This window comes from Protomyctophum bolini, assembly GCF_963924005.1.
Source record: "Protomyctophum bolini genome assembly, chromosome: 4".
In the NCBI taxonomy this organism is placed as follows: domain Eukaryota; kingdom Metazoa; phylum Chordata; class Actinopteri; order Myctophiformes; family Myctophidae; genus Protomyctophum; species Protomyctophum bolini.
Window position 1 is genome coordinate 30139901 of NC_137865.1, and position 27852 is coordinate 30167752.

Sequence of the window (27852 nt, forward strand, 5' to 3'; positions counted from 1 at the left end):
CCTCGACGGACAGCTTCCAGATGTCCCAAAACTCAGACAAGGAACATTGAGCCGGGTGGGTGGAGGGGGTCTGGAGGAGGGAACAGAGGGAAAGGGGTCTGGGGACAAGAACCCCAGAGGGATGGCCAGGTTGAACTGAAGGGTGGAGTTGGTCTGGAGGACGGCCAGGCAGTTGGAACCACCCAGGAGGACGAAGAAGTTGGCCTGGCCACTTGGGAAAAGGGTCAGGAGGACGGCCAGAGGGGCGGAGCCACCCAGGCAAACTGTGAAGTCGGCACGGTCGCTTAGGAGGGTCCGGAGGTCGACCAGATGGGCGGAGCCACACATGAAAACGGTGTAGTCGGCCCGGCCGCTTAGGAGGGTCCGGAGGTCGACCAGATGGGCGGAGCCACCCAGGACCAGACAGGTGGTCCCACTTAGGAGTACTGGGCCACACAGGCCCTGGGGCGCAGAGTTGTGGTAGTGGAGCCTCAGTGGCAGCAGACTGCAGCGGCAGGACCTGAGAGGAGGCGAGCAGCAGGGGCGGGGCATCGGAGGCGAGCTGCAGCGGTGGGGCCTCGGAGGCGAGCTGCAGCGGCGGGGCCTCGGAGGCGAGCTGCAGCGGCGGGGCCTTGGAGGTGAGCTGCAGGGGCGGGGCCTTGGAGATGAGCTGCAGGGGCGGGACCTCGGAGGCGAGCTGAAGCGACGGGGCCTCGGAGGTGAGCTGCAGGGGCGGGACCTCGGAGGAGAGCTGAAGCGGCAGGGCCTCGGAGGCGAGCTGCAGCGGCAGGGCCTCGGAGGTGAGCTGCAGGGGCAGGACCTCGGAGGCGAGCTGAAGCGGCGGGGCCTCGGAGGTGAGCTGCAGGGGCGGGACCTCGGAGGCGAGCTGAAGCGGCAGGGCCTCGGAGGCGAGCTGCAGCGGCAGGGCCTCGGAGGCGAGCTGCAGCGGCAGGGCCTCAGGCCGAGGAGACAGAGCCGCAGACGGGAGTGCAGGCGGAGGAGCTGGGGCTGCAGACGGGGCTGCAGGTCGAGAAGCTGGGGCTGCAGACGGGGCTGCAGGTCGAGAAGCTGGGGCTGCAGACGGGGCTGCAGGTCGAGGAGCTGGGGCTGCAGACGGGGCTGCAGGTCGAGGAGCTGGGGCTGCAGACGGGGCTGCAGGTCGAGGAGCTGGGGCTGCAGACGGGGCTGCAGGTCGAGGAGCCGGGGCGGCAGGTCGAGGAGCCGGGGCTGCAGGCGGAGAGCTGGGCAGTGGGGTGCTTTGGAGACCACTGGGAGGATGTTGAGAGCCATGGCGACCACGTCTACTCCTGGCAGGCCCACGGTTCCCCCCACAAAGGGCCAGGCGAGACCCCTCATAAGGGTCCTGGATGGTAGTCGGCTCAGGATAGACAGGTCTTTTTACTGTCATACAAAAGTAAGCAAGCAGGCTCATAGGCTGGTCTTCCAGTGGTGCAGGAGTGGGGATGGCAGAAGCAGATGCAGGCTGGAGGCCCACAAACCCGAGTCTGATTGACTGGGGCATGGGCTGGTTACAAGCAGGCTGGGAAGCAGGGGGGCCAGAACTGGACAGCTGAAAACTATTCAGCCTTTTCTTGACCACATCAAGGTGAGGGACAAAGTGGCTCACCCACGGCCTCTCACCAAACCATTTCTGCTGGGCTGAAATCCTCCCCAGCAGCTCAGCATGCTGGCTGAGAGGTGAAGCAATGAGGTAATTCACGGCATAATCAAACTCCTGTACCTTCTGCTGAAAGAGCTTTCGTTCTGCTGAGTCCATTTTGGTCAGTTTATACTGTCACGATGTGGTTCTGGAGATGTAGGACTCAGGTGCAGAACGAACCATAGGAAGGCAGGCAGATGAAGTTCAAATGATATTTATTGACTAACACAGGATATACACGGACGGGCTTTACACACCATAACATAAACTATAAACTGACAAGTGAACACTGAATACACAGAGGCTTAAATAGACACAAAGACTAACTAGACACAGGTGCAACATAACTACAAACAACACATGATTGGCTGACACTAAACAGGACACAGGTGAAATACAATTACAAGGCAGACTGGTGAGACAAGGCAGGAGACACAAAACAAGGCAGACGGGAAATCACAGAACACTACTACAAAATAAGGTACAGAACACAAATACAAGTAATAAGTCCTAAAACACAGACAAAGTCCAAGGGCAGAGGAGCGTACCGTGACAGCCTTGACCCTTGATGCTGAGTGTCAAGCAGGGAGGCACTGGGTCCCATTTTTAGAGTCTTTGGTATGACCCGGACGGGGATTGAACCCCGACCTCCCAATATCAGGGCGGACACTCTAACCACAAGGCCACTGAGCTTTTATGTACGTCATGTGAATTATGTTGTAGATACAAAACTTTGATGACAAAAAAAGAGAACCACTGCTGTAATCCATTTGACTTGATCATGTGTTTGTAACCCCGGTGTGGCCTCGCAGCTCTGGGTTTCCTGCCGGTAAGGAGTACAGGCCGTGTGTCAGCACCTGATCATGTGTTTGTAACCCCGGTCTGGCCCCACAGCTCTGCGGTGTCCTGCCGGTAAGGAGTACAAACCGTGTGTCAGCACCTGCGCCAGCCGCACCTGTCTGAACCGCGAGTACTACGAGGAAACCACCTGCTCCTTCATCAGGGAGGAGTGTGTGTGCCGCGCCGGAACCATCCTACACCGCGCCGACTCTCCCTACTGTATAACCGAGGATCGCTGTGGTGAGTGACCGAGTGAGTGAGTGAGCGAGTGAGTAAGTGAGTGAGCGAGTGAGCGAGTGAGTGAGTGAGTGAGCGAGCGAGCGAGTTATGTAACACACACACACACACACACACACACACGTATTATGTAATTATATGTCAACGTTGTTTTCGGGCAGGTTAATTTATATATTCAAACTTTTTGTGTTTTTTCATAAATAAATGCCCTGGCCTACGTGACCATACTACACTAACTACAGCGTCACACAAAAGCACCAAAAGTAGAAGATGTGCTCAAAACGCGACGTGAAGCGATGCGTTTTGAGCTTGTCGATTTGCCACGTTTTGGACATAAATGAGGTTTCCACCCGACAGAGACGATATTATGTAATGTTATAGTATATACTATATCCTATTTGAATAATAATAAGTAAGGCACAAATGTTTTATAGAGCAGTAAATTATGCAAGGCAAGATCAAGGGGCAAGAAACAATATTCCTGCAGAGGACGAAAAAGAAAGGTTTGATCTGAACAACACCCCGTAGTTCTATGCTGGACGCCAGCTCGTTAACGCGTGGCTCTGCATGGGTGTTCTCAGTGTGCACTGACAACGAGGGGAACCCGCGGGGCCCTGGCGAGGTGTGGAACGGGTCGGCTCGCAGCTGCTGCCTGTACCAGTGCATGGAGAACGGCTCGGTGGTGGCCGTGGAGCCAGACTGTGGCGACAACCCGACGCCGCTGTGTGAACGGGAGGGAGAGTATGTTCTGGACGTGGTCGAGGAGGGAGCCTGCTGTCCTAAGAAGATCTGTGGTGAGATGAGTTTTATTTTTTATTTAATTTTGTCAGTATAACAGCATGATTAATTGGTACTGTTCTCTGCCATGCAGCGCTGCTCCTTTTGAAATAGTTGATGGTTGGCTAAACCCTATATATATATATATATATATATTATTACTTTTTCCCTATCTTTTTTTTCACTTTTCACAGTCTGTATTTCAGCCCTGTTCTTTGGAGACGATGATATTTGATTTTGTGTATAGTTTTTGCCCAGCTCAAGTCCATTTGGCTTCTCTCACACACACACACACACTAAGGCTGTACCCTAGCCCTTATTTTAGGACTCGAACTTGGGAAGGAATTTTCGAGTGAACATTCGGACCAATCATGACAAACACAATTTTTCGGGCCAAACAAAGAATTAGAAAGTAGATAAAACGGCAGGTTACAACACGTTCTTTGTAATTATTTGGTCCAAAATATTGTGTGCGTTGTCATGATTTGTCACGACAGGAGTTGGCTTCGTATACGACGCTTAAAGGTCTTTAAATAAATAAGTTTTGAAATGCCTATGGAGAAAATCAAATGGAGAAAAATTTCCTGGGCCACTCGTCGTTCTGAAAGGGGGAGGGACTGCGACGCTCTATTGTGCAAAAGGATGCCTGTTTAACAGATTAAATTAAATTAAATGTAATCAGCATAGGGCGCAGCAGGGAATCGAACCCCATCCCAGTAAACCAGGAGCTCCATGCCTGTGCCAAAGTGCTTTGTTTGCGACGCAACGCAAAAACCTACCCTTGTAGGAGCCCTACCCTACCCTACCCTACCAGCAGCAAAGAATACAAAAACAGATACTTACCCAGTTACCTTGAACCATCACGTTCTTCTGCAGATGACAGGCAGTGTCCACAAGTTAGGTGAAATGAGGTGAAATGACAGAACCGGCCGAAATTGTGGCAGTCGACGCAAAGCAAACGAGTGCAACAGCAGGCAGCCCGACACGACGCAACAGCAGGAAGCCGGAACGCAAACGAGAGCAACACCATCAGTAGGCTACCCTGCAGAACCACACCAGCGACAGCAAAGGACAATAAACAAGTCTGTACTCACTGCGCAGCAAGTAGCTCTTCCCAGCAGCAGCTATAGTGTACAGTTCCTACCTCAATGTCTTGTGCAGGGAGGGGGGGCATCGGTCTGGGACACTTCACATGGGCTCCAGGGTAGGGTGGGGGTCCTCGGAAGCCTAAATTGGTGGGGCTGTGGGGCCCACGGACATGGCTCGTCTCAGGGTCCAGGGCTTGGTGCTGCCTCCTACACCACTGGTGCAGTGACTCTTCATATTCTGGAATTACATGAAGAGAAAAGATAAGTGTCATTAGTGTTATGTAGGCCTACATCACATTAGAAACACATGTGGCTGTATAGCCTTGTCAGCCCCCACAACCCATATTTTATAATATATATAATTATATATTATAATAGAATACATCAATATTAATTATTAAACCAAAAGTTCAAACATAAATCATAAATCAAATGCTTTCAAAATAAACAAACAGTTAACCAGTGGATCCAAGTTAAGACACCAAGCCTATATGACTCACCGAAGAGTAACCAAAGGTTGTCACAGTGGACAGGACCATGCTGCTGTCAAACATTTCGGCCATCTTGCATAGGTGGGAGTGGGAGTGGGGAGTGTAGGAACTGATGTCACCTTTATACTGCCTTGATTGACAGTTGACATGGGTTGCCATTTGCGGGTTGCCATGTTGGCTGGGTTACATTTACATTGCCAAGGCAAAAAGCAACAATACAATCAAAACTAAATGTATGTACAAGTCAGAATATTCAATAAATCAGTGTCACACACGCACATGCGCGTGCACACACACACACACACACATTCTCGCCGAGATATATTTTCGAGTTCATAAAAAAAAAAAAAACGAATGGTTCAAATGCATTAATTAAGATTTGAGTACCAACCCTAACGAGCGAACATTCAAACCTTGAATGTTTGGGGACAGCCTTAACACACACACACACACACACACACACACACACACACACACACACACACACACACTTTTCATTGAATTGCCATGGGCCATCGCATGCCATTGTGACCTTTTTCCTTCTCCCCCCCTGGCCCTGGCCTGGACAGAGTGCAACATGACCATCTGCGATAGCGAGGCTCCTCCCTGTGATCACAGCAACCACTTGGTGATTGGCTACAGCGCCCTATCCTGCTGCCCAGAGTACAGATGTGGTGAGTACATCAAGTTTCCATTCTCTCCACTGCCGTCTTAAAAAGAACAACAATGATTTCAGCATCCACACTGATTAAACGTGTTGAACGTGAGTGATCTGTTTGAAGTGCCCCGTAAATTCGGATGGATCTTGATTGGCTGTCAGTATTTCTATCGCTGATCAATATGCTCTGACTGTGATCCCAAAGACACCGTTTGGCACATGGTGGTGTTATAATTGTAGTGTGGAATCTGCCACTGAGCAGATTATTATTACAAAACATACTAACCACTTCAGCCATTCGGCCATTTGAAAATAGATCTACAAGCTCACAATGCAAGCACCTATTTTCGATCGGCTATTTTCAAAAGATTTCTTTATACGTTTTGACTTTTGAAATGGGTATTTTTCACAACGAGTAAGTTGACTTTTAGTACTTATAATTTTGCTCAAGTACATTTTGAATACGGGACCTCCACTTGTATATACTGTATATCCACATTGCAGTATTGATACTTTTACTTAGCGTAAATAAAACAGAGATTCATTCCATCACTGGTTGTTGTCAGAGTGCGACCCCATGGCGTGTCCCCATGTCACTGCGCCAGACTGCAGAGAAGATCAGTTCCTAGTGGAGGTCAGGGAGGAACGCTCCTGCTGCTACTCCTATCTCTGTGGTAAGACTGACTGGTCCACCAGTCCCTCTCTACTGGTCCACCAGTCCCTCTCTACTGGTCCACCAGTCTCTCTCTCTACTGGTCCACCAGTCTCTCTCTACTGGTCCACCAGTCTCTCTCTACTGGTCCACCAGTCTCTCTCTACTGGTCCACCAGTCTCTCTCTACTGGTCCACCAGTCTCTCTCTACTGGTCCACCAGTCTCTCTCTACTGGTCCACCAGTCGCGCTCTACTGGTCCACCAGTCTCTCTCTACTGGTCCACCAGTCTCTACTCCTATAGCTCTGTAGTAAGACTGACTGGTCTGCCAGTCTCTGGGAAATTTAACGTTTTTGTCTCTGTCTTACTGTGTGTCTTACTTTGTCTTACTGCCATGTAGAACATTGGCACAGGTCACTTGACAGCATTTATACGCCACATATATGTTTGTAAATACTGTATTTATAACCTAGCTGTAAGAACCTTGTTCGCGCCACCTTTAAAGACCTTGAGCTACTTCTTTCCAGATGTATATATTTTTTTGTTTATTGAAATGATGTTTACAATTATTATTGTGATCATTATTATCCTTTGGTTACATTTCTACGCTCTCTGACTTCTCAATGGATTAATTTACAATGATAATTTGACTGTGTTCCACTGCAGAGGCACACATTATGAGCTTCCGTGTGTGTACGTACATGCGTGCCGCGTGTGCATGTGTGTGTGTGATCTCTCCACAGTGTGTGAGTCGTGTATTGAGCCCGTTCCAACCTGCGGCCATGGTGAAATCCTGGCTGTGGATCTGAACACCAGCCGCAGCTGTTGTCCTCAATACCACTGTGGTGAGTCTTACTGTACCGTATGCCTACCGTACGTGTTTCTGTGCGTGCTTTAATGTGACTATGTACAGTCGAGACAGATATATTGGTCTGCCCGATATATCGGCCATTATTATCATCAGTATCGGTAATCATGCAGCCGATGTGTACTTTCAACCTGGCGTCCCTATTTTGGGCATAAGTGACACATTTCTAAAGTTTCTAATATTTTAACAAAATAGCAGATGTACAAACTCTGTAAGCTCTGGCTATTTACTAGAATTACTGTCGACTGTCGAGGTGTCCTTGAACAAGACTCTGAACCCCTAATTGCTGCCAGTGTGCAGGTTGGTGCCTTGCATGGTTTCCTCTGCCATTGGTGTACTATATGAATGTGTGTGTGTGAATTGTTGAATGTAATGCACATTGCACACTATATGTAAAGCACTTTGGATAAGAGCAATATATGAATGCAGCATTTTCCATTTTACCATTTATTTTTGAGTTTTCTCTTTCTAAGAAACCTTTATCAAATTTAAGTTTTTGAAAATTAACCGGAATTGACTGCACTTTTTGACAACATATCAGTCAAAACATCAGTGAGGGGGGGGGGGGGGGGCTAGGACTCTCCAAAAAGTGGGATCGGAATTGTACCCAATCATATGTCATCATTCAATTATAGTGTACATTATTGGGTTTCTTGTGTCTGTGTCTGTGTCCACAGTCAGTGCAGTACTGTATGTGTGGGTGTGGGTTTGCACCCATATAAAGTAAATGCTAATGTTTCTACCTTCTCCTGTGTGCAGTGTGTGATGTCAACATGTGTCCTGGGTCCTCTGTGAGCTGTGCAGCCGGTCTGACTCTGGTCCAGACCCCGTCCCCCGGGCAATGTTGCCCCCAGCAGACCTGTGGTACATGCACACACATTCATATCAACGGTGTCAGGGATTTTACGATTGAAGGTAGTCCAAACATGTGTTGGTCAATACCATATATTATATGGTATACCATATATTATATGGTATTGGCCAACATATTTTGGGGCAATTTTTGCCCATACTGTATGTCAAATGTTCTATTTTGTTTCTTTTCACAATTTGTTTCAAAATCGAAATAAAATGTTTTAGATATCTATTTTGAATACATAAAAAAGAACATTATACTCTTAAATATTGAAATAATATTTCAAAAATGTTTGAAAAAATGTTTTATGACATACCCACGTTATGTTATGTTAGTAACACGTTACGTTACGTTAGTGCTTGCAATGTAAATTAGGTCAAACAATAAACATGCCTGCCCAGAATGAATGAAATGAAGTATACAAAGGCGTTTTAGTGCACAGAGTTTGCTACATTAATAATGGAACTTTTAATCTTTGAAAGAGTTAAGAGTAAGAAAATGCAATGATATTGGCCTACCGGCCTTCCTGTTCTCCAAATTATTGAAATCGGTATCAGCCTTGAACAAATAATTCAATGTCTAATTTGAATTCAGCAGGAACAGAAAACCTTCCATAATCTTGATTTCATTTCTCTCTGTTGATCTCAGAATGCCAGTGTGAGGACAGCTCTCTCCCTGCGTGTCAGGTGGTAAGTTAACAAAAGTAATTATTTTTTTACCCTATTTATATATGTTCCACTTTTTTACCCATTAATGTTTTATTGTTCTTGAATCTTTTATCACATGCATTACACGCTTGCCAATAAAAGTGACTCTTTCCTGTGTGTGTGAAACACAAGCCAACTAGAGCAACAACTCTGTGTGTTTGGTCTCAGGGGGAGTTGCTGCTGGAGGTTCCAGACAGCAGCACCGGCTGTGGCTGCCCACGCCATGCATGTCGTAAGTCTACCACATATAAACACATACACGCACGCACACACACACACACACACACACACACACACACACACACACACACACACACACACACACACACACACACACACACTGCACTGGCTAAAAGTGTGCCTCAAAACACAAGAAGATCACACTATGGGCCTCTTCCTCCCAGGTCAAAGCAGTTATTACTGGAAAGAGTTATTTCTTGACAAAGCCTTGTTCAACTTAGACCAAAACAAACAATGAATGTACTACTGTACCATAAAATCATATAACTTTGGCATTATCACATAGGACATAATCACTCATGATTATTTTTGCATGTTTTCATGTTTTCATGTTTTCATGTTTTCATGTTTTCATGTTTTCATGTTTTCATGTTCGTGCGTGCGTGCGTGTGTGCATGTGTGTGTGTGCGTGTGTGTGCGTGTGTGTGTGTGTGTGTGTGTGTGTGTGTGTGTGTGTGCGTGAGCGTGCGTGCGCGTGCGTGCGTGTGTGTGTGTGTGTAGAGAAGTCGGAAGTGTGTGTCTTCCAGGGGCTGACGGTGCTGAACCCAGGCCAGTCCTTGATTCAGTACTTTGAAGGAGAGCTGTGTTACACCGTGCTCTGCCTGCAGGACAGAGACACTGCCACAGGTTTCTATGCCATGGACATCTCCTCTGTCAACTGCACCCAGAAGTGTGGTTCAGTATGTATTCTCTGTCACCTGCTCCTAGAAGTGTGGTTCAATACATTTTCTCTGTCACCTGCTCTTAGAAGTGTGGTTCAGTACATTACAGTAATGTATTCTCAACATAGCCGTAAACCAGAAACCAGAAACATATCCTCATTCTAGACTACTAGAATCTCGACCGGCTTGCGGCCTGTGGTCTGTAGAATGATGTTACCATACGTAGGTGTGCGTCGCTGTTTGATGACTTTGTGTAGACTGGTCCTAATGGGCAAAAGACGTGGCTGAAATGTGCCTGAATAATGCATTTTATTTTAACTGTACAATATGTGAAGATGTTAATAGGTTCTAATTTGCCTAGAACCTTGACAGAGTACTTATGAATAATCTGTGGAAGTGTGGAGGAAAGTGGAGTGCTTGTAAGCTCTTCTCTAGCAACCAGACACCACGTCGACCCTATTCTGATTGTGGTATTACAATGGTATTACAGTGTGATTACAGATGAACGATTTTTGTTTTGTTTGTGATGTGCATATCCTCAATGTGACACACTGTGAGCTAGTAGATCAGGACATTTTTTGAATGTTTGGATAGTATACAATTGGTTTTTGTACTGAACAAAACAGCATGTTTCAGACAAATCCGCTCCCAATTCAGCTGGTTTCAGGAGCGCTGGTCACGTTTACAATTACAATTTAGGCATTTAGCAGACGCTCTTAATCCAGAGCGATTTTCAATAAGCAAGAACAAAAAGCATGGCAATACATCACATACATAAAAAGTAGTTATCATGAAACATGCGTAAGCTAAGAACGTAACAGTGGAATATCTATATAATGAAACTATACTATAAACTATACATACTAGATACATATATACTATAAAGTTCTATGACACGTTTCTTATTCCATGTCTCCATCCTTCCCCGATGCAGTCCTACCACATTCCGTCATTCTTCTTTGTTCCTCCGTCTCTGCAGCACCAGGTGTACGTTGTGTCGTCGGACCCTCAGGTGTGCTGCGGCGCCTGTAAAAATGTCTCCTGTTCTTTCACTGATGACAACGGAACCACGGAAGTCTTTGCTGTAAGGAAAGATTTTTTTTTAATCTTGTGTACTGTTTCACTGCTCAGATCCACACCAGTCCAGTGTGCATGTGTGTGTGTGTGTGTGTGTGTGTGTGTGTGTGTGTGTGTGTGTGTGTGTGTGTGTGTGCGTGTGTGCGTGTGTGTGTGTGTGTGTGTGTGTGTGTGTGTCCATGTATGTGTGCATACTGTATGAAAAAAATGTAAAAAACATTAAAAAATGCTCCTGTGTGCATGTGTGTGTACTGTACGTGTGTGCATGTGAGCGTGCGTGCCGTACATGCATGTATGTGTGTACTAGGCACTGGCAGGGAGCTATTCATGTGGGCATGTCATACACACCCTTTAAGGCTAAACCCCACCCATCAGAGGTGTGGCTTCCAGAGGTACCTTTCGCCTGGAAGGTTTTGAAAGGTACCTATAGAAGTCAGCCTGGAACAGACCAACAGGATGGTACTGTACATACATAACAAAATAAATAAATAACAATGTGTAAATGTGCCTGTGTGTAGTCCGGGAGTTCCTGGGTAGACAACTGCACGCGGTACGACTGCATGGAGACAGCAGTGGGAGCCGTGGTCCTGGCCTCTGGGGTGATCTGTCCTCCCTTCAACGACACAGAATGTATACAGGTCAGGACCTCTTGACAACAGGGACAAAATGTGCTACTTTAAATTCAAACAAACTCTCTATGAATATCACGGTGCTCCAAGTGGGAGTATATCAGTCAGTATCACCAGTCAGAAACTTGTTTACACATTTTGCACGTCCAAGGCCTGTCGGTCGCTCTAATTGGTCGCGAGGAAACCACCTAACTAAATTTAGTAGGTTTTTGCATAAATAAATGCATCAGTGCTATTGAACACCTTTTTATGTAATAAATCACAATACCAACTTTAATGAGGCAGTATTGCTTTGTTTTAAAAATATTGTGTGTGTTTTCTTCATTTTCTGAAAAATGTATATGTTCTATTACCTGACAAATTACCTTTTTGGAGTTAGGTGGTTTCTACTTAGGACAACAGCAAAGCCAGGATGACTGCAGAGGGCCTCTACATCAGCATGATTACATTATCTCAATTAATCAGGATAAAACAAGAATGACTCAGTCATAATTGCCAGGTGCAGAAAGCTCTCGTTTATGAACATCTAATCAGTGTGTGCGCCGCAGCCTCTGCCTCAGCTCAAGGCTTCACATTGCCGCATTCAGAGTATGGGTTTTATGCCGTCTCCCATTGGCTTAGAGGCAGCCAATCATGAAAAAGTGTCCTCTGCGGCCGCTACTAGAGGTAGGTAGTAGCAAATGTAGGCCAGGCGCTTTTCAAGCACCTGACAAAAATCATCTCTGTTGTCCATTAACTCCCGTCTCATCCCGTACTGTTGTTCCAGAATGGAGGCGTGGTCCAGAGATATGTGGACGGCTGCTGCAAGACATGTGAGTCACCAGTCTTAATAACCTGCTTCTCATAATGCTTTCAAGCTGCCAATCAGATGGGTGGTGAGCGCCTTGTTGCCTGGCAGTGGATGGGCTTATTGGCTGAGCGGTTGGGGGTGTGGCCTGTTGTAGAGGGTGGAGTTAAACTTGTTTTTTGGCCTAATCAGTACAGTTCCCCAGAATCCCTTGCTGCAAACCTTGTACCCCCGCCCCCCGCCAGATCTTCAATCGACGTACTGGAGAGCCACTGTAGAGCAGACACAAGTCTTCATTGGTGCATTGCTCTAATGAAATGATAAAAAAATATATCTAAATAGACGGATAAACAAGTGATTGCATTCAGCATTTAATAGTTCACACTATAAGTTAATACATAACCTCCTGAACTGCTGCTTTGAAGGTGATGGTCCGTAGACTGCTCTTCAGGTTTGTACAAAATTATACTTATGGGGTATAACGACATTTTGCAAGTTGGGTGTGAATTTTCCCTTTTATAAATCTCTCTAATAAACATTTAATAAACATGACACTTTCTCTCTGTCTCTGTGGATGCGGCGCCGCAGCCCTGCCCCGCTTGCCTGCTTTCGCAGCGAACCTTGCAGATTGTCCAATCGGGTGGCTCGCTGGCTCCCCACGGTGAGAGCATTTGACCAATGACAATGTGAGATGGTGGCAGGGGTTAGAGTTGGCCCCGCCCCCCGCTGAGCTGCTGTCTGTAGTTCCCCCCCCCCCACGTCCAGTGGTGGAAAGTAACTAAGTACAGTACTTAAGTACAATTTTGAGGTATTTGTACATTACATTATGAGTTTTTCCAATTTACTTTTACTTCTACTCCACTACATCTCAGAGGCAAATATTGTACTTATATTATATCTTTGAAAACATTCGTTTCTATCAACTTTGTAGATTTGGATTTATATTACAAAACATACAGTAATCCTACTAACCACTTCAGCACTATACATTTCGGCCATTTGAAAATAGCCAATCTACAAGCTCACAATGCGTTGCGATACGACGCATTGTGAGCTTGTAGATCTGCTATTTTCAAAATTAAATGAAATGAGACATTCTGCATGATGAGTACTTTTGGTACTTTACGTACATTTTGATACCGATACTTTTTTGTACTTCTACTCTACTTTGAATTCTGGACATTTAATTGTAACAGAGTAGTTTTCTACATTGCAGTATCAATACTTTTAGACATTGGAGTACTTTTTCCACCACTGCCCACGTCACACAGCGTTTTGTCTGGCCGCTCGGAGTGTCCCGGAGGAAAAGTTGAGTCTGCGTGCATGCATTGATTTTCATTGTGTGTATGTCTGTGTCCTTCAAACTGTGTGTGCTAAATAAATCCAACGTAACCATGTGTGTGTGTGTTCTCCTGGTCATTCCTTTCACAACCTGGCCGGCTGCGGCTGTCCCGATGATGCCCGGCGCAGGTTCTGGAGTGGGCACCTTACCGTTTACCGTTAACCCTGTAACTCCCACTGGTAGTACTAACTGTGACACAGGTACCATACGTCATTCATTCACTTCTTTCTTCTACCATTCACCATATGTCTCTCACACCAAAACTCGTAATATTCATTGACTTGCTTGCTCACCGAGTGACTCACTCACTCACTCACTCACTCAGTCAATGAATATTATGTCAATGTATATTTCTCACCTTCACTGTTTAGTGTGTGTGTGTGTGTGTGTGTGTGTGTGTGTGTGTGTGTGTGTGTGTGTGTGTGTGTGTGTGTGTGTGTGTGTGTGTGTGTGTGCGCGTGCGTGCGTGTGACTTGAGTGCATGCATCCATCCATCCATCCATCCATCCATCCATGCATGTGTGTGTTGCATCTTTGTCTCTGCATCACTTGTGTGTTTTAATCTATAATTCATGACTGATCTACATGGAAGAAGCATGATGTACAGCCTAGTAAAAGCATGTAACCAGCCATATGGCAGAATAAGCTAAATGGAGTGTTAAACTAGACACTCCGTCTTCAACTTAAAGTATATTGACACAGGTGTTTACAGGTGTAAAAGAATAATGGGTGAAATTATTTTCCATACACGCTTCCGAGTTGTCAAATAGATAAATAATCATAGAAATGTTTAATGTTAATGAAACAAATCAGGTGTGTCAAAAAATTTTATAAAAAAATAAGGCAGGGTACTGTACCTCGGTTTCATAGGCGATTTTTGGCTCTCCCAGCAGGGGGGGCACAAATTTATTATTGTCTCCACCAGGCCGAAGGCATGTGGAGAGAGTATGTTTTGCACTCTGTCCGTCCGTCCGTCCGTCCGTCCGTCTGTGAACAGCTAATCTCTGGCACCGTTAACCCGGTCGATGTCACATTTTGCACACACACTCCCTGGATGCCATAAATGATAAACACATTTTGTGATATTTCTCCTCCAGATTCTGTCCAAAATCACGCACATCGTTACACACTATTTCTATAGTCATGTGTTCAAGATGGATCTGTCTGATATTTCATATTCCAACCTAATTGGCTAACATTGTCTTTCAAAGTTTGCAGGATTGGCCCTTTTGAAACAAAAGCCTCAAATTATGTACGCAGCATGCAATTTACGTGAAATCTTTCACAGACTTTCCTACTAGGCTGAGGAATATATCCCACCCTTTTCACATTGGCCTGTTATAGCGCCACCAACAGGCGGATTTTTGCAAAACACATTTTTGGAACAAAATGCATAAAATCATCCAATTGCCATGAATGGTGTAAGAACAAATGGCACCCTTTTCACATTGGCCTATTATAGCGCCAACAGGAGGCCACAACCTGACCTGGCCTGGTGGAGACCTGTGCCCTGAGGGGCACTTTTTATAGTTATTATCATTATCATTATTATTATTATTCATAATAGTATTATTAATATTATTACCCTTGGCCTGGGCCATGGCTCAGTGGTCCAGGCACCTTGGCTGGTAATCCACTCTGGCAGTGTGCCGCGGGTTCGACTCCCGATCCCGACGGCCTTTAGTGCATGTCTTTATATAAAATAAAGGCGAAAGCCACAAAAAATAAATAATATATATATATATATATATATATATATATATATATATATATTATTACCCTTATTATTATTTTAGGGGTACCAAACTTTTTTTGGGGGGGGCAGGTGGTATAATGATAGCCTACAATATCTGGGTACAAGTCTGTGAGAACCACGTGCCCCCTGCTCCCCCCCCCCCCCCCCCCCTCCCAAAACCGCCACTGCTCGGTCTCTTGTGCAAGAGAGAGCGAGACGTCACTTAGCAGCTGATATGAAATATGAAACATGTGGGAATGGAGAATATTCCCAGTCATATAAATAATATTCTGTTCAGATTCCAGTCGTCCGCATCCTCCCCTTTCTCAAGCTCTCTTTGGTTAATATGAGTAAGGTCAAGTGTAGGTCAGTAGCCAATGAGCCATTAGCTGAGCCAGCTCTCTGGTGTGAGAAGCGCACCCCCAGTCACCCAGCTGTCAGTCACAGCGAACCCCTACTGCTGGGTAACAATGAGCCCTGCTCAAAAGGCCTTTCACTGTGTGAGTGACAGCCCTCACTATGGCAAATCATCAAAGTAAGTGTGTGCTTGTACCAGGCTTGTACGCACATTTGTGCATGTTGGTGTGTGTGTGTGTGTGTGTGTGTGTGTGTGTGTGTGTGTGTGTGTGTGTGTGTGTGTGTGTGTGTGTGTGTGTGTGTGCATGCGTGCGTGCGTGCGTGAATGCGCACGTGTATTAGTATTAGTGTATTTTAGAAATATTTGTGAGGACAATTTCCCTAATACCCCCAAGAGAAATTGTTGTTCTATGGAGTTAACTAGGCTTACTTTCGACCTCATGGTTAGAGCTACAAATGGTTAATAATGTCATTTATACAATTGCCTTCCTAAAACGTTCATGTCCTCACAAGTATAGTAATACAAACATGTTTATGTGCGTGCGTGTGTGCGTGCGTACACACGTGCATATCTACAGTATTTGTTTGGGTGCTGTTCTGTGGGTGGTCCTGCTGAATGTGTGGAGTTGTATTCCCACGTCTGAGTGTTCCTCTGTGTGTACGTGTATGTAGGCAAAGAGGACGGTAAAACATGCAAACGGGTGGCCATCCGCACAACCATTCGAAAAGACGACTGCAGGAGCAATGCACCGGTGAGGAGAGATACGGATGTGCCATTCCAACACTTGCAGGCTTTCCTGTACTTTTCCTGCATTTTTTCTGGAAATACTTGTTTTCCCATAAGGCTCTTTTCACTGTTTAGCCTTGCAAATTATTATGTTTTGATCCTGAAAACAATGTCCCCTTTTGACACTTCTTTTCATTGTAAAAGAAAAAATCTGAATAGCATTTACATAACACCTTTTTAATGCCCTCCTTTCTCACTGACAATGTTCTGACAATAATTTGAACTTTGCACGTCATGCCATTGACGGTATATTATACCGTCAATGGCATGACGTGCAAAGTTCTCAAATGGCACATCAATACAGAATGGGGAGGTGGGGTGTAGGATGGGATGTTGATAGTTGTCTTAATAGTTGTCCCTTGAGGATCATTAAAGTTCTGTCTTATCTTATCCTAGTTATTTTCTTTTCTCTGCTCCTTTCCTCTTATCGTCTCTAAGCTTACCTGGTCTTATCTATATAAAAAATTCCTCCAATCAGTATGTTATCTTCTCCTGTAGTGAAACATCCTCCCCTTCTTCTTTACAGGTAACGGTTTATTCTTGCGATGGCAAATGTCCATCCGCGACCATATTCAACTTCAACATCAACAGTCACGCCCGGTTCTGTAAGTGCTGCCGAGAGAGTGGACTGCAAACGCGCACGGTCACGCTGTACTGCTCACGCAACTCCACGTTAGTGGACTACAACTTCCAAGAGCCCCTGGACTGTTCCTGCCAGTGGAACTAATGGGAAGTTCCAAGAAAGAGAGAATGGGGGAGAGATTTTGGTTGTATAAATGTAGAGAGAATGGGGGGTGGGGGGTGGGGGGATTGTACAGTACTTTTGGTTAAAGCATGAAAAACAGCATGTTCCATTATTCCTGTGTTACTCTAGTACATTTTACAGCACAGGGGTTATAGTTGTAACTGGGTAACAAAGAGACTGTTTTTAGGTACATCTGCACTTTAGTTTTTATTGTCTCTTCCAGAAGCACTATGACAACCCAATCAGCTTCCTAGTGCTTTTTTGAACGCTGCGACAGGCAGCATTAGCTTTTTACTATTGTAATGTATTATGAACAATTTATTCATGACTGACTGCCATGTTGAGGACCAAACAGCTGTTGCAAACAAATTAATTAGTTCTACGCCAATCAGACTGTTGACACAAATTGAAACACCTGTGCTGGTCCTCAACATGGCAGGTGTAGGACTACATTGAGGCCATTGTTGCATAATGTTGTCATATATCTGCTGTTGCGTTGGAGAATGTATATTCAATTTGGTTTGTCCTAGCAGAACAACATAGCTTTTGTACAAAACAAAATGTTTTTTGCGTGAGCCTGCCTTCCCTTATGGAAGTTGAATCGGTTACTAATTTGTGATTATTTGCCTTTTTATTTTATTTTACATTTTTTGTTGCAGTATTTGGAAATGAGATAGGCTAATAAACTCACTCTCTGGTGTAATAGTGTGTGTGGCTACAGTTGCTGATGTATTGTTTGGCTTTTCACTATGACACCACACGCTATGTGGCTCCTAACCTGCTGGGTCTCCTCACACCCTCTTTCCTGTTTCTCCTCCCCTACGCAAACACACGCACGCACACACACACACGCGCACACGCACACACACACACACACACACACACACACACAAACCCACACAAAAGCACGTTCCTGATGCAGCATTGGCAGTGCTGACGTGTGTTTGTATTCCACCTCTGCTGGGTTATTACTGTGTGGGAGTCACCGTTCAATAACAGGGCCCCTCGTTGGTGTCAGCCCCCTGTCTGTCAATCATTTCTCCCTTCTCACATTCCTCTCATTCCACAAACATGGGCCAGCGGTTCCACCACCACACCCCACTTCCAAATCGGCAGCGCACTTGCACAGTCACACGCGAACGCGCACAATTTCATCTCTCTAAAAAAACGCACACTCGAGTCCACTGTCTTACTTTGATCAGCAATTTGAAAACCCACAATGCAGATACTCGTTACAGAGGGTAGGGAGAGAAGATTTAAACAATGCCCCATCTGGTTTATGACAGTCTTACTGTATGTGAAATAGGTGTGGTGGCGCAGCTGCATCACATTTCAATATTTCCCCCTGAAGCCCTTTCTCATCTCCCCTCAGATATGCCCCTCTCCTCTCTCCCTGCCCCGCATCTCCAGTCTCCCCACCTCCTCATCTCCTCAGGAGCCCGGCTCTGGAGTGGCTGTGTGCCCAGGTTGTCATGGTGACCAGCTCTTATCCCAACAATGGGGAACAGGCAGCTGAGCCAGAACAAATTAGGCTGAACGCACGCTCACAATTCCTCCTCTCTCTTCCTCTCTCTCTCTCTCTCTCTCTCTCTCTCTCTCTCTCTCATCCCTCTCCTCTCACATCCACTCCTACTTCACTCCGCTCAAATCCAAGTTTCTTCTCAGTCTCAGTCTCAGTATCTCTCTCTCTCTCCTCCTATTCCCTCCCTCTCACTCACGTTTCTTCTGATGACAAAAACAGTTCTTCTCCACTTTACCCTCTCTGCTTCGGGTAAAGGTGCCACACTGCCACTTGAATGCAGCCAGAGAAGAGCGCTAAATTCAAAGTCGAGGTTCGCTGCGTAAACTGGGAGTTGCTCGACAAGCAGATCTTTTCCACTCTTATCGTCTCAACGCTGCAGACAGACACCGTTTAAATGTACTTACAACATTACCAACAGTAACTGATCAGCAGTGATCTCTGTTTCAAATCTTAAAAAGAAAAAAAAGAAAAAAACATTGTTCAGACTCCAGAGTCCAGACCACATGCTTCTCTGCTGTGCATCACTCGAAAGCAACCGGGACTTTCCACCAGCGAATGTTTACGCGCAGCAGCTCAGTGATTTTGTTCCCTACAGTACGCCACAGTACGCTTCCATAATTTGTAGTCTCTTCCCCTGTGATTTTGGTCTGTGTCCGTCTGGTGACATGAAGTGACCCCACAACATTTCCTATGGGTGGAACAACGCGCGTATGGTTACTTGCCAGTTTATGCCAGGTAAGAAATAATAATGTACAGTCCACTGAACTACTTTACTTTTCTTCATTGATACATATAGAGTACTAAAATTACTATGAACTTTCACCCCACAACCTTCCTAACTCATGTTTTGCCGATAACTTGTTACGTCTTAACAGGATACATGTAGGCTGTTTGTTTTTCATGACACATAACACAAATAACAATGTTATATTAATGTTGACTAACTAACTATAAACTAAACATATTATGTATTCACCTCTCGGCTCCTCAGGTGGTTGTGTTGACTTGTGACCAGCGTTCAGACCCTGTTCTAGTGGAACTTGTGTTCCAGCCTTTCCCCCATAAACAAGATACAATGAGCTACACTGTCATCTGCAGCACTGCCAGCGGCCATATGGTGAGAACAGTCTATATCCAGCAACCACAAACAAGATAATGGCAGAGAGGGAGACTATTTTTGTCTATGTAGAGACTAGAGAGTAAAATTCTCAGTGTTCATTTCACTCTAACTGTGTGATGTACAAATTGAAACGAATGGACCCAGAAGGTTCCATTTCGTTCCATTTGGGCATTCTCAGAGTTACAAATGGATAAACTAATACATATGTTAGTGTTTCATTCTCTGCTTTTCTTTTCACTTTCTACTTTTCGGGGAACACTTTCTCACGCCCTCTCTGCAGGTGTTGGTGGATCTCATTGATCACTCCGCATGCTCCCCGGTCTGCAAGGTGTTTCTGCGATTGGTTGAAGACCCGGGGGGGTATCACATCACACTGAGAGCCAATGCAAATGACGCCACGCTGGAGGCAAAGGCCTTTCACTTCAGTGAGTCCATGACCTCTTATATTACCCTGAACACTCCGGTCTCCTGTGGTGAAAGATGACATGGGAAAATGGCACATTCGATTGGGGCTTTTCAATGTTTTTCATGGCGTCGACTGACGTAATTTGAGCTCCTCTCCTGTCTTCTCTTCTTCCCGCTTTCTTGCCACACCCACATCACCTCTTCTATCTTTTTGTGTCAATTGTTTTTATTTATATTCCCCTCTTTTGTATATTTATTGATAGATAGATTAACACTAGGCTGACAGGTAATGGGGAGAGAGATGGGGGTGACACGCAGCAAATGGCGGGATCAGGAGTGGAACCCATGACGGCGCGCTGTCAGGCTGGATTACCAGCCTAGGTGCCAAGACGGGCCCCTCGAACGAAAACCTGTAGTCTGAACGGCATATTCTTGTTTCAACATTGTTTTGTCTCTCCATGTTTTCCTCTCATTTGCAGATCCGCTCCCTCTCGCCACCCTCCACGTAGAGAGTACAACCACCACTGCTCTCCTCACCTGGAAACATCAGCCAGGACAGAGCCTCTTGACACTCCGTCTATATAACACTCACACACAGTCTGAGGCACACACCGTCCACCTGAACCCACAGACACATCCCCACATCACGCTGGAAGCTCTTCAGCCTGGCACACGCTTCAAGGCCAGCATTGTGGCGACCACAGCTCTCACACGTCTCAATGTGACCTTAAAGCAAAGACTCAGCATACGCATGGAAACGGGTACGAAACACACGCACGCACGCACACACACACACACGCACACACACACACACACACACACACACACACACGCGCGCGCGCACACACACGCACGCACACGCGCACGCACACACACACACACACACACACACACACACACACACTCTCAACATATGCCTCAATATTGGGCTGTATTTTGCGTGTCGTAAGTACCAGGTCTTATTCCCTAACTTGAGTAAACTAAAGACCTGGAGGCGTGATCAATGCTATTTGGCCACTCAGAATAGCCAAATGGCATTGATCACGCCTCCAGGTCTTTAGTTTACTCAAGTTAGGGAATAAGACCTAGTACTTAAGACACGCAAAATACAGCCAATATGTCAAAGAGCACAATACACACAACTTTTTTTACATTGTCTTGGGTCAACAGTGAATACAGTGAACAGAACCGCAGACTCACTCCCATCTTGGAGTTCATCTTGCACTTGCACTTGCCTCAACTACCTTAAAGACGTATGCAAAGGCTGAACTTATGTAATTTAGATAGCATTTTATGTAGACATATTTATAGCACTCTATAGTGTATCCTTACTCTGTTTGAACAGCATGGAACAGAGCCTTCATTATAGTATCATCAGTAACACCTGTGAAGGAAGTAGGGAAGGGGCCCAACAAGTTATTTCCAAAATGGCGTGTGTGCATAGACTTACTTACTTACTTAGTCATCTTGCACTTCATGGTGTGTAGAGATAACCATAGCAATCAGGTATCTCCATCTTGGTCTGTCGTGGGCAAGGTTCAGCTTGTGCCAATGTCACGTTACATGCTCTAAGGTCCTGGGCTATTACATCCAGCCAGCGGGTGCAGGGGGCGCCTCTTGGTCGTCTCCAAGCGGCATGGGGATTGAAGTCCAGGATGGTGCGTGTTGGATGTTCCTCTGGCAGGCGGATGATGTGGCCATAACAACGCACTCGCCGCATTGTTGCAAACATTGCAAATTGATAACCATCTCTGTGTCCCCAGCTCAGTGTCCCATTGGCTGGCTGGCCCATGAGAGAAGCTGCTACAGTGTGAGCCGGAGCGGCCTGGCCTGGGACAACGCCCAGCGCCGCTGCGGAGCGCTGGCAGCAGGAAGTCACCTGACTGACCTGAAGACCCAAGAAAACATGCGCTTTGTGTCCTCCTACCTGCGTAGTCCCCATAATACACTGCTGCTGCTCCTGTGGACAGGACTCAATGACAGACAGGTAACCAAATACACTGTATCACCAACTGGTGTTCATTTAACACTGTGAAGGTCAGTTTTCCACTGTGTTTGGTCTGACCCATTAACCCATTAATATCTGAGACTAGGCCAGATTCTACAAAATGTCTTCTAAATCATGTTTCTATATATCAGTGGTGCGCAAACCTTTTCATGTCAAGGACCCCCAAAATTATATGTATTTGGCCGCCGACCCTCATCTGTTGTTTTAGGGACCCCCCCCCCCCCCACCAGAAGCAAAGTTAAGAGTTAAAAACGGTGAAAGAATATATATTCAAAGATTTGCAGTGCACACATTTTCACAATTTTTCTAAAATAACATCTGCTATTTTTCAATAGCTAAAGTTTAAAATAATGGTTAAAGACCTGAGGCTGATTCTACAAATGCCTTCTAAATCAGTAGTTCTCAAACCTTTTTGTGTCAAAGACCCCCAAAATTATATGTATTTGGCCTCGGACCCCCGTCTGAAACTCATATGTACTGTATGTGTTTGTGTGTGTGTGCGTGTATGCGTGTGTGCGTGTGTGTGTGTGTGCGCGTGTGTGTGTGTGTGTGTGTGTGTGTGTGTGTGTGTGTGTGTGTGTGTGTGTGTGTGTGTGTGTGCGCGCGCGGACGTGCGTGTGCGTGTGCGTGTGTGCGCTCGCTGGATGTGTGGTTACAACTTACAATATCCCTTCCACTCATCTCATAGGATGAGGGTCAACCCCGCTGGTCTGATGGCTCCGCCTACAACCTGACCGACTCTGTGACATCATCATCATTGCCGGCCAATCAGACAGATTGTTTTGCCCTGCAGAAAAATGCAACGGGACCGGGATACTTCCTCACTCCATTCTTCTGTCACGTGCCTTTACCCTTCATCTGCCAGTACCACAGTAAATAATACACATTCAATACACATTCCTTTACCCTTCATCTGCCAGTACCACAGTAAATAATACACATTCAATACACATTCCTTTACCCTTCATCTGCCAGTACCACAGTAAATAATACACATTCAATACACATTCCTTTACCCTTCATCTGCCAGTACCACAGTAAATAATACACATTCAATACACATTCCTTTACCCTTCATCTGCCAGTACAACAGTAAATAATACACATTCAATACACATTCAATACCCTTCATCTGCCAGTACCACAGTAAATAATACACATTCAATACACATTAATTCTATGACTCATCATGAACAGTTGTTTGGGAGACAGAGAATGACAGTCTTGGTGTGTAAACACATGTGGTGGAGAAAGTACTGTAGTAATGTAGTGAGAGTAAAAGTACAATATGAGATGTAGTGGGGTAGAAGTAAAAGTACTGGAAATTGGAAATGCTCAGGTAAAGTACAAATACCTAAAAATTACAGAACTTACTGTAAGTAAATGTACTTAGTTACTTTCCACCACTGTGTAACCGCAGCCATATTGCAGCTGAGTGAGGGGCTGGTGTAGCTGAGTGGCTAAAGACACTCAGCTATACATCATGCAGCTGGCGCTGAATTCCAGCATAGCATAGATACGGGGCACTCCCTCCATTGAAAATAATTCAAAACATACGCTGCTCTCAGGACAAAAAGGTGGACATAATTACTATAACTTCCTCCCATACGCTGCAATAAGATAATACAAATTGACACATGTTATCCATGATCCTGTCATTTCACCTCACACTGCAGGCGGTTAGTTCGACAGGGTCTAATAACTAAATTCAGAAAATTTCCCAAGAGAAGATAAATGCTCAGGAATTTCTGGGAATTTTGGAAATGTACTCTCCCTCTTTCTCCCCCCCCCTCCCACCCCCCTCTCTCTCTCCCTCCCTCCCTCTATCTCTGTCGGCCCATAGTCCCTATGGTCCCTGCCGCCTTCTCTTTGGCCCTGGGGCAGGTGACAGAGCGCGAGGTGGAGCTTCGGTGGGGCGACCTCACAGCAGCGCTGACCTCTGGTCAACAACATCGTGCACCTCAGGTTGTCCTCCAGTATCAAGAGGAGGCGAACGGCGAACCTGGACGACCCGGAGAGGAGGAGGAGGAGGGAAACAGGGGAGAGGATGTTATGTGGAGGAGGCGCGGAGCAGGCATGAACAGACTGGTGCATGTGCCAGTGTCCTTGTCATCCCGAGGGGTGACTCTGGCAGGTCTATCCACCGGGAGTGTCTACTCCTTCTCCCTCAGAGCATCTCACTCTGATGGCTCGTCCTGGAGCCTGGGGCACACTCACACCGCGCATACCAGTGAGTCCTTACGCACGCACGCACACGCGCGCGCACGCACACACACACACACACACACACACACACACACACACACACACACACACACACACACACACACACACACACACACACACACACACACACACACACAACACACACACACTTAATTTAACTGTGTAGGGGAACCCTTTTTAATCTCAGGATGTTGCTGTATTACTGTATATTCTGTATACTAACAGCAAAATGAGCATGTTTATCTGGATCTACACTTAATATAGATCCTATATTACACCCAGGATGAAACTGTGATAATTTACAACCGATACAAGTTGTCAATTTTAATAATGTTAGTTGGAACCCTGCAGTAGGAACTCAACAAGTAAAACAGAATAATCAGAAAACATGGCTGAAAATCAAACATCAAACACACTGGCATTTTATATAAATAAGACGCGTGCATGATAACCAATTTATTGCGCAGGTATTCGTCTTTGCCTGAGATTAAATCTCGATTTCATCACCCCCCTTCAATATTGTAACATGTTTATGCGCATTCTGTCACAGGGCCTACTCCACCACAAAACATCACGGTTGGTTCCGTCACAGTCAGTCAGATTACAGTTCACTGGATGCTTCCGGAATCAAGCCATGCCAAAACATGGAGCTTTGTGGTGCACTATATGGACGTGGCTTTGGGACAGGAGTGGATCGCTGGAATGGGCAACATCTCCGGGTCAACTGTGATTGGTGGGCTGCAGACGTACACTGCTGTGATTGGAGGTCTGGAGTCGTACAGGAAGTACAGGGTTGAAGTATACACAGTCACTGAGCACGGGGTCGAGAGCTGTGAACAGAAGCCTCTGATAGTGCGCACTGGTAAGTGTTAAATGTTAAATGACCAGAATTAATCCTATAGGATTTAAGTGGTTATGTAGCACTATTCGAATTGTCCCCCCAACACTCTGAAAATGCTCTGAAATTGCCTTTCATTTGTGCAAATGCTGCTGTATTTGACTCCGGTCCAGTGAACTGAAACTAATGACTGCTGTGTTTTGTGTTTTAGGGGTGAGGGCCCCTAGCGGACTGGCAATGCCTATCGCAGGAGAAAACCCAACGGCGTGCTGGAACAGTCCACTGGACGACCCTCCAGAGGGCTATTACCTCACATCCCATCCACTAAACTACCCCAGACCAACTGCATTGTGGATAAATGAGTCCAGTCCTATTGCACTCTGGGAAAATGAGTCTGTATGTGTGGCTCTGGGCATGCTCACTCCAGGTCAGACCTACAAGGTGGGAGTGGTCTCAGTGAGAGGACAAGACCAGAGTCAGGAGACTGCCATCATTTACACCACAGGTAAGATGTAGTGGATATAGGTGTAGTGAAATGGTGGGCATTTTATTTTGAAGTTTCAGACGGTTTCAGCTTGAAACACTGGCTCTGAAGTTTCTGAACCAATCAGAGCGTCACATCCCTCCAGGCTATGGGAGAGGAAGTCTCTCACTCACTTGCAGTGTCATTTGTAAACAAAGTGACTTTAGAGATGTGGAGAAAAGCCAGCAGATTATTTCTAACCTATACACAACCTATAGCCTATACATATTTTAGCGTGATGATTAAGTTTAAAACGAGTAATACACTGTTTGGATGTCATCTTGAATGAGATTAAAAACGGAGTATAGTTCTTTAATCAAAACCAGCTGTGGAGGAGGAAGCATGGGAATCAAACTGGTGAGCTTAATTTTTATTGGCTTTTATCGATGTGGGCCTCGACACGTCATCACGCAGCACGTTTTCGTTTTCAGGAAGTAATTTAAAAAATATTTTATGGACTTTTGATATAAAAACACACAAAAGGAGAATTTGCCAATTCTTTTTTGCCCATATGATGACCACGGATATGCAGTCTAAAAGTGTGAAAAACTTTATTTTTTTCACTACAACTTTAAGGCCGCCCCTGTAAATACTGTCACGGCTGATGAGTTCATGGCCGGCAGGTGCATCAATTGAGTGCGATGAGGTGATCACAGACAGGTGTGCCAAGGCTGGAAGCTGGGAGGAAAGCTGACGCCCACACACAGCCACAGTATGCCCACATAGAGCCATAGACGGTGACAGGGTTGAGACAAGATATTGCTTTGTCAATATTGGCCTTACACTGGCCGTTTATCGTGTGTGTGTGTGTGTGTGTGTGTGTGTGTGTGTGTGTGTGTGTGTGTGTGTGTGTGTGTGTGTGTGTGTGTGTGTGTGTGTGTGTGAGAGACAGTATTTGAAGCGTTCCAGCGGGTCTGTCTGTCTTGTTAACTAAAGGTAAAAATAATAACTGCCTGGCTGTCACTCTGGGGGCAATATAACCCGAACGAGAGCCAAAAATACGGCAAATTGAAGCCGATATACATGCGTGTGCAAGCACGTGCCCACTGCCCACTATGCACACACGCCCAGCTAGGCCCATCTTGGACTGCATTTCTGGCTGCGCCACAGTATGTGTGACACGAATGTGTGACCCGAATGTGACCCCAATTAGATGACTGCTCGGTGTGAACACAGCCCTTCATTAGGGTCAATAGGCTAATCAGCATCAGCTGCAGGGGTCAATAGGTCGCACTGAGAGACATACCTGTAGGGAGTAGGGACATACAGACAGACACTGTCGCTTAAAGCAGGGGTTCTCAACGTTTTTGGCTGGCAAATTATTGTTTTTTTAAATAATTTGGGCACCCCCCAAAATAATTTCAATAGTGGTACTAACAGTCCAGAGGGGTCGCGACCCCCAGGTTGAGAACCCCTGGCTTAAAGGAGAGCTTGGCCCTGCTCAAAAATGATATGCAGAGTCAAAGCAGACAGCAGAAAAGCAGAAAAAAGTAATGAAGTGTCCTTTGTCTCTTTTTCTACCTGAACATTTGCATCTCTGCAGAGCCCTGGCCTGTGCAGGTAGCACTCCCTCTGTCCGTGGACACAGACTCTTCTCTGCTGTACATCCAGCCGCCACTGCAAGGCGTGCTCGACGGCGTGAAGGTGTGTCTTTGCCACGGCGCGTGTGACAACGAAGCGTGTCGGGAAGCGACGTGTGAGGAGGACACGTGCGAGTGGCACTCTCTCCCCGCCGGGGCCCGCGTGGTCTCCCTCAGAAACCTGAGTCCAGGGTCCCAGTACCGTCTCGGGGTGTACAGCACCAGCCGAGGGAGGACGGGAGCCCCCTTCTTCACGCACCCCATCAGAACCAGTGAGCTACACGGTTGATTTTGTCAGCAAATTTTGATTTAGTTTAGTCATAGTCTTTTGAATAGTGTTTAGTTTTAGTCATATTTTTGTCATCTGAAACGTTTTCAGCATGCTCCCCCGTGGCGGCCAAGTCTATGGACTTTTTATGTTTGCTTTAATCATGCCCCACCCTCACTTCACACGAG

At 45.9% G+C, this 27852-nt stretch overlaps 2 protein-coding genes across 2 annotated transcripts in view; both read left to right on the plus strand.

The window, feature by feature from the left end:
* Positions 1-17172, plus strand: part of otogl (otogelin-like) — a 68050-nt gene extending 50878 nt beyond the window's left edge. Inside the window, exons 45-58 of the mRNA XM_080762166.1 lie at positions 2534-2719; positions 3298-3510; positions 5642-5746; positions 6297-6404; positions 7126-7227; positions 8010-8114; positions 8755-8795; positions 8982-9045; positions 9555-9733; positions 10695-10799; positions 11311-11430; positions 12188-12233; positions 16315-16394; positions 16956-17172. Of these exons, the coding sequence (XP_080618292.1) occupies positions 2534-2719; positions 3298-3510; positions 5642-5746; positions 6297-6404; positions 7126-7227; positions 8010-8114; positions 8755-8795; positions 8982-9045; positions 9555-9733; positions 10695-10799; positions 11311-11430; positions 12188-12233; positions 16315-16394; positions 16956-17156 (1655 nt within the window). The 3' untranslated portion in view covers positions 17157-17172. The remainder of the gene's footprint in view (positions 1-2533; positions 2720-3297; positions 3511-5641; positions 5747-6296; positions 6405-7125; positions 7228-8009; positions 8115-8754; positions 8796-8981; positions 9046-9554; positions 9734-10694; positions 10800-11310; positions 11431-12187; positions 12234-16314; positions 16395-16955) is intronic.
* Positions 17173-19771: 2599 nt separating this feature from the next.
* ptprq (protein tyrosine phosphatase receptor type Q) overlaps positions 19772-27852 on the plus strand; it is a gene marked incomplete at its 5' end in the record, with an annotated part of 83413 nt that continues 75332 nt past the window's right edge. Inside the window, 9 exons of the mRNA XM_080762167.1 lie at positions 19772-19813; positions 20097-20289; positions 20701-20982; positions 21985-22208; positions 22918-23101; positions 24073-24459; positions 25006-25317; positions 25505-25798; positions 27360-27668. Coding sequence (XP_080618293.1) covers positions 19772-19813; positions 20097-20289; positions 20701-20982; positions 21985-22208; positions 22918-23101; positions 24073-24459; positions 25006-25317; positions 25505-25798; positions 27360-27668 — 2227 coding nt within the window. The remainder of the gene's footprint in view (positions 19814-20096; positions 20290-20700; positions 20983-21984; positions 22209-22917; positions 23102-24072; positions 24460-25005; positions 25318-25504; positions 25799-27359; positions 27669-27852) is intronic.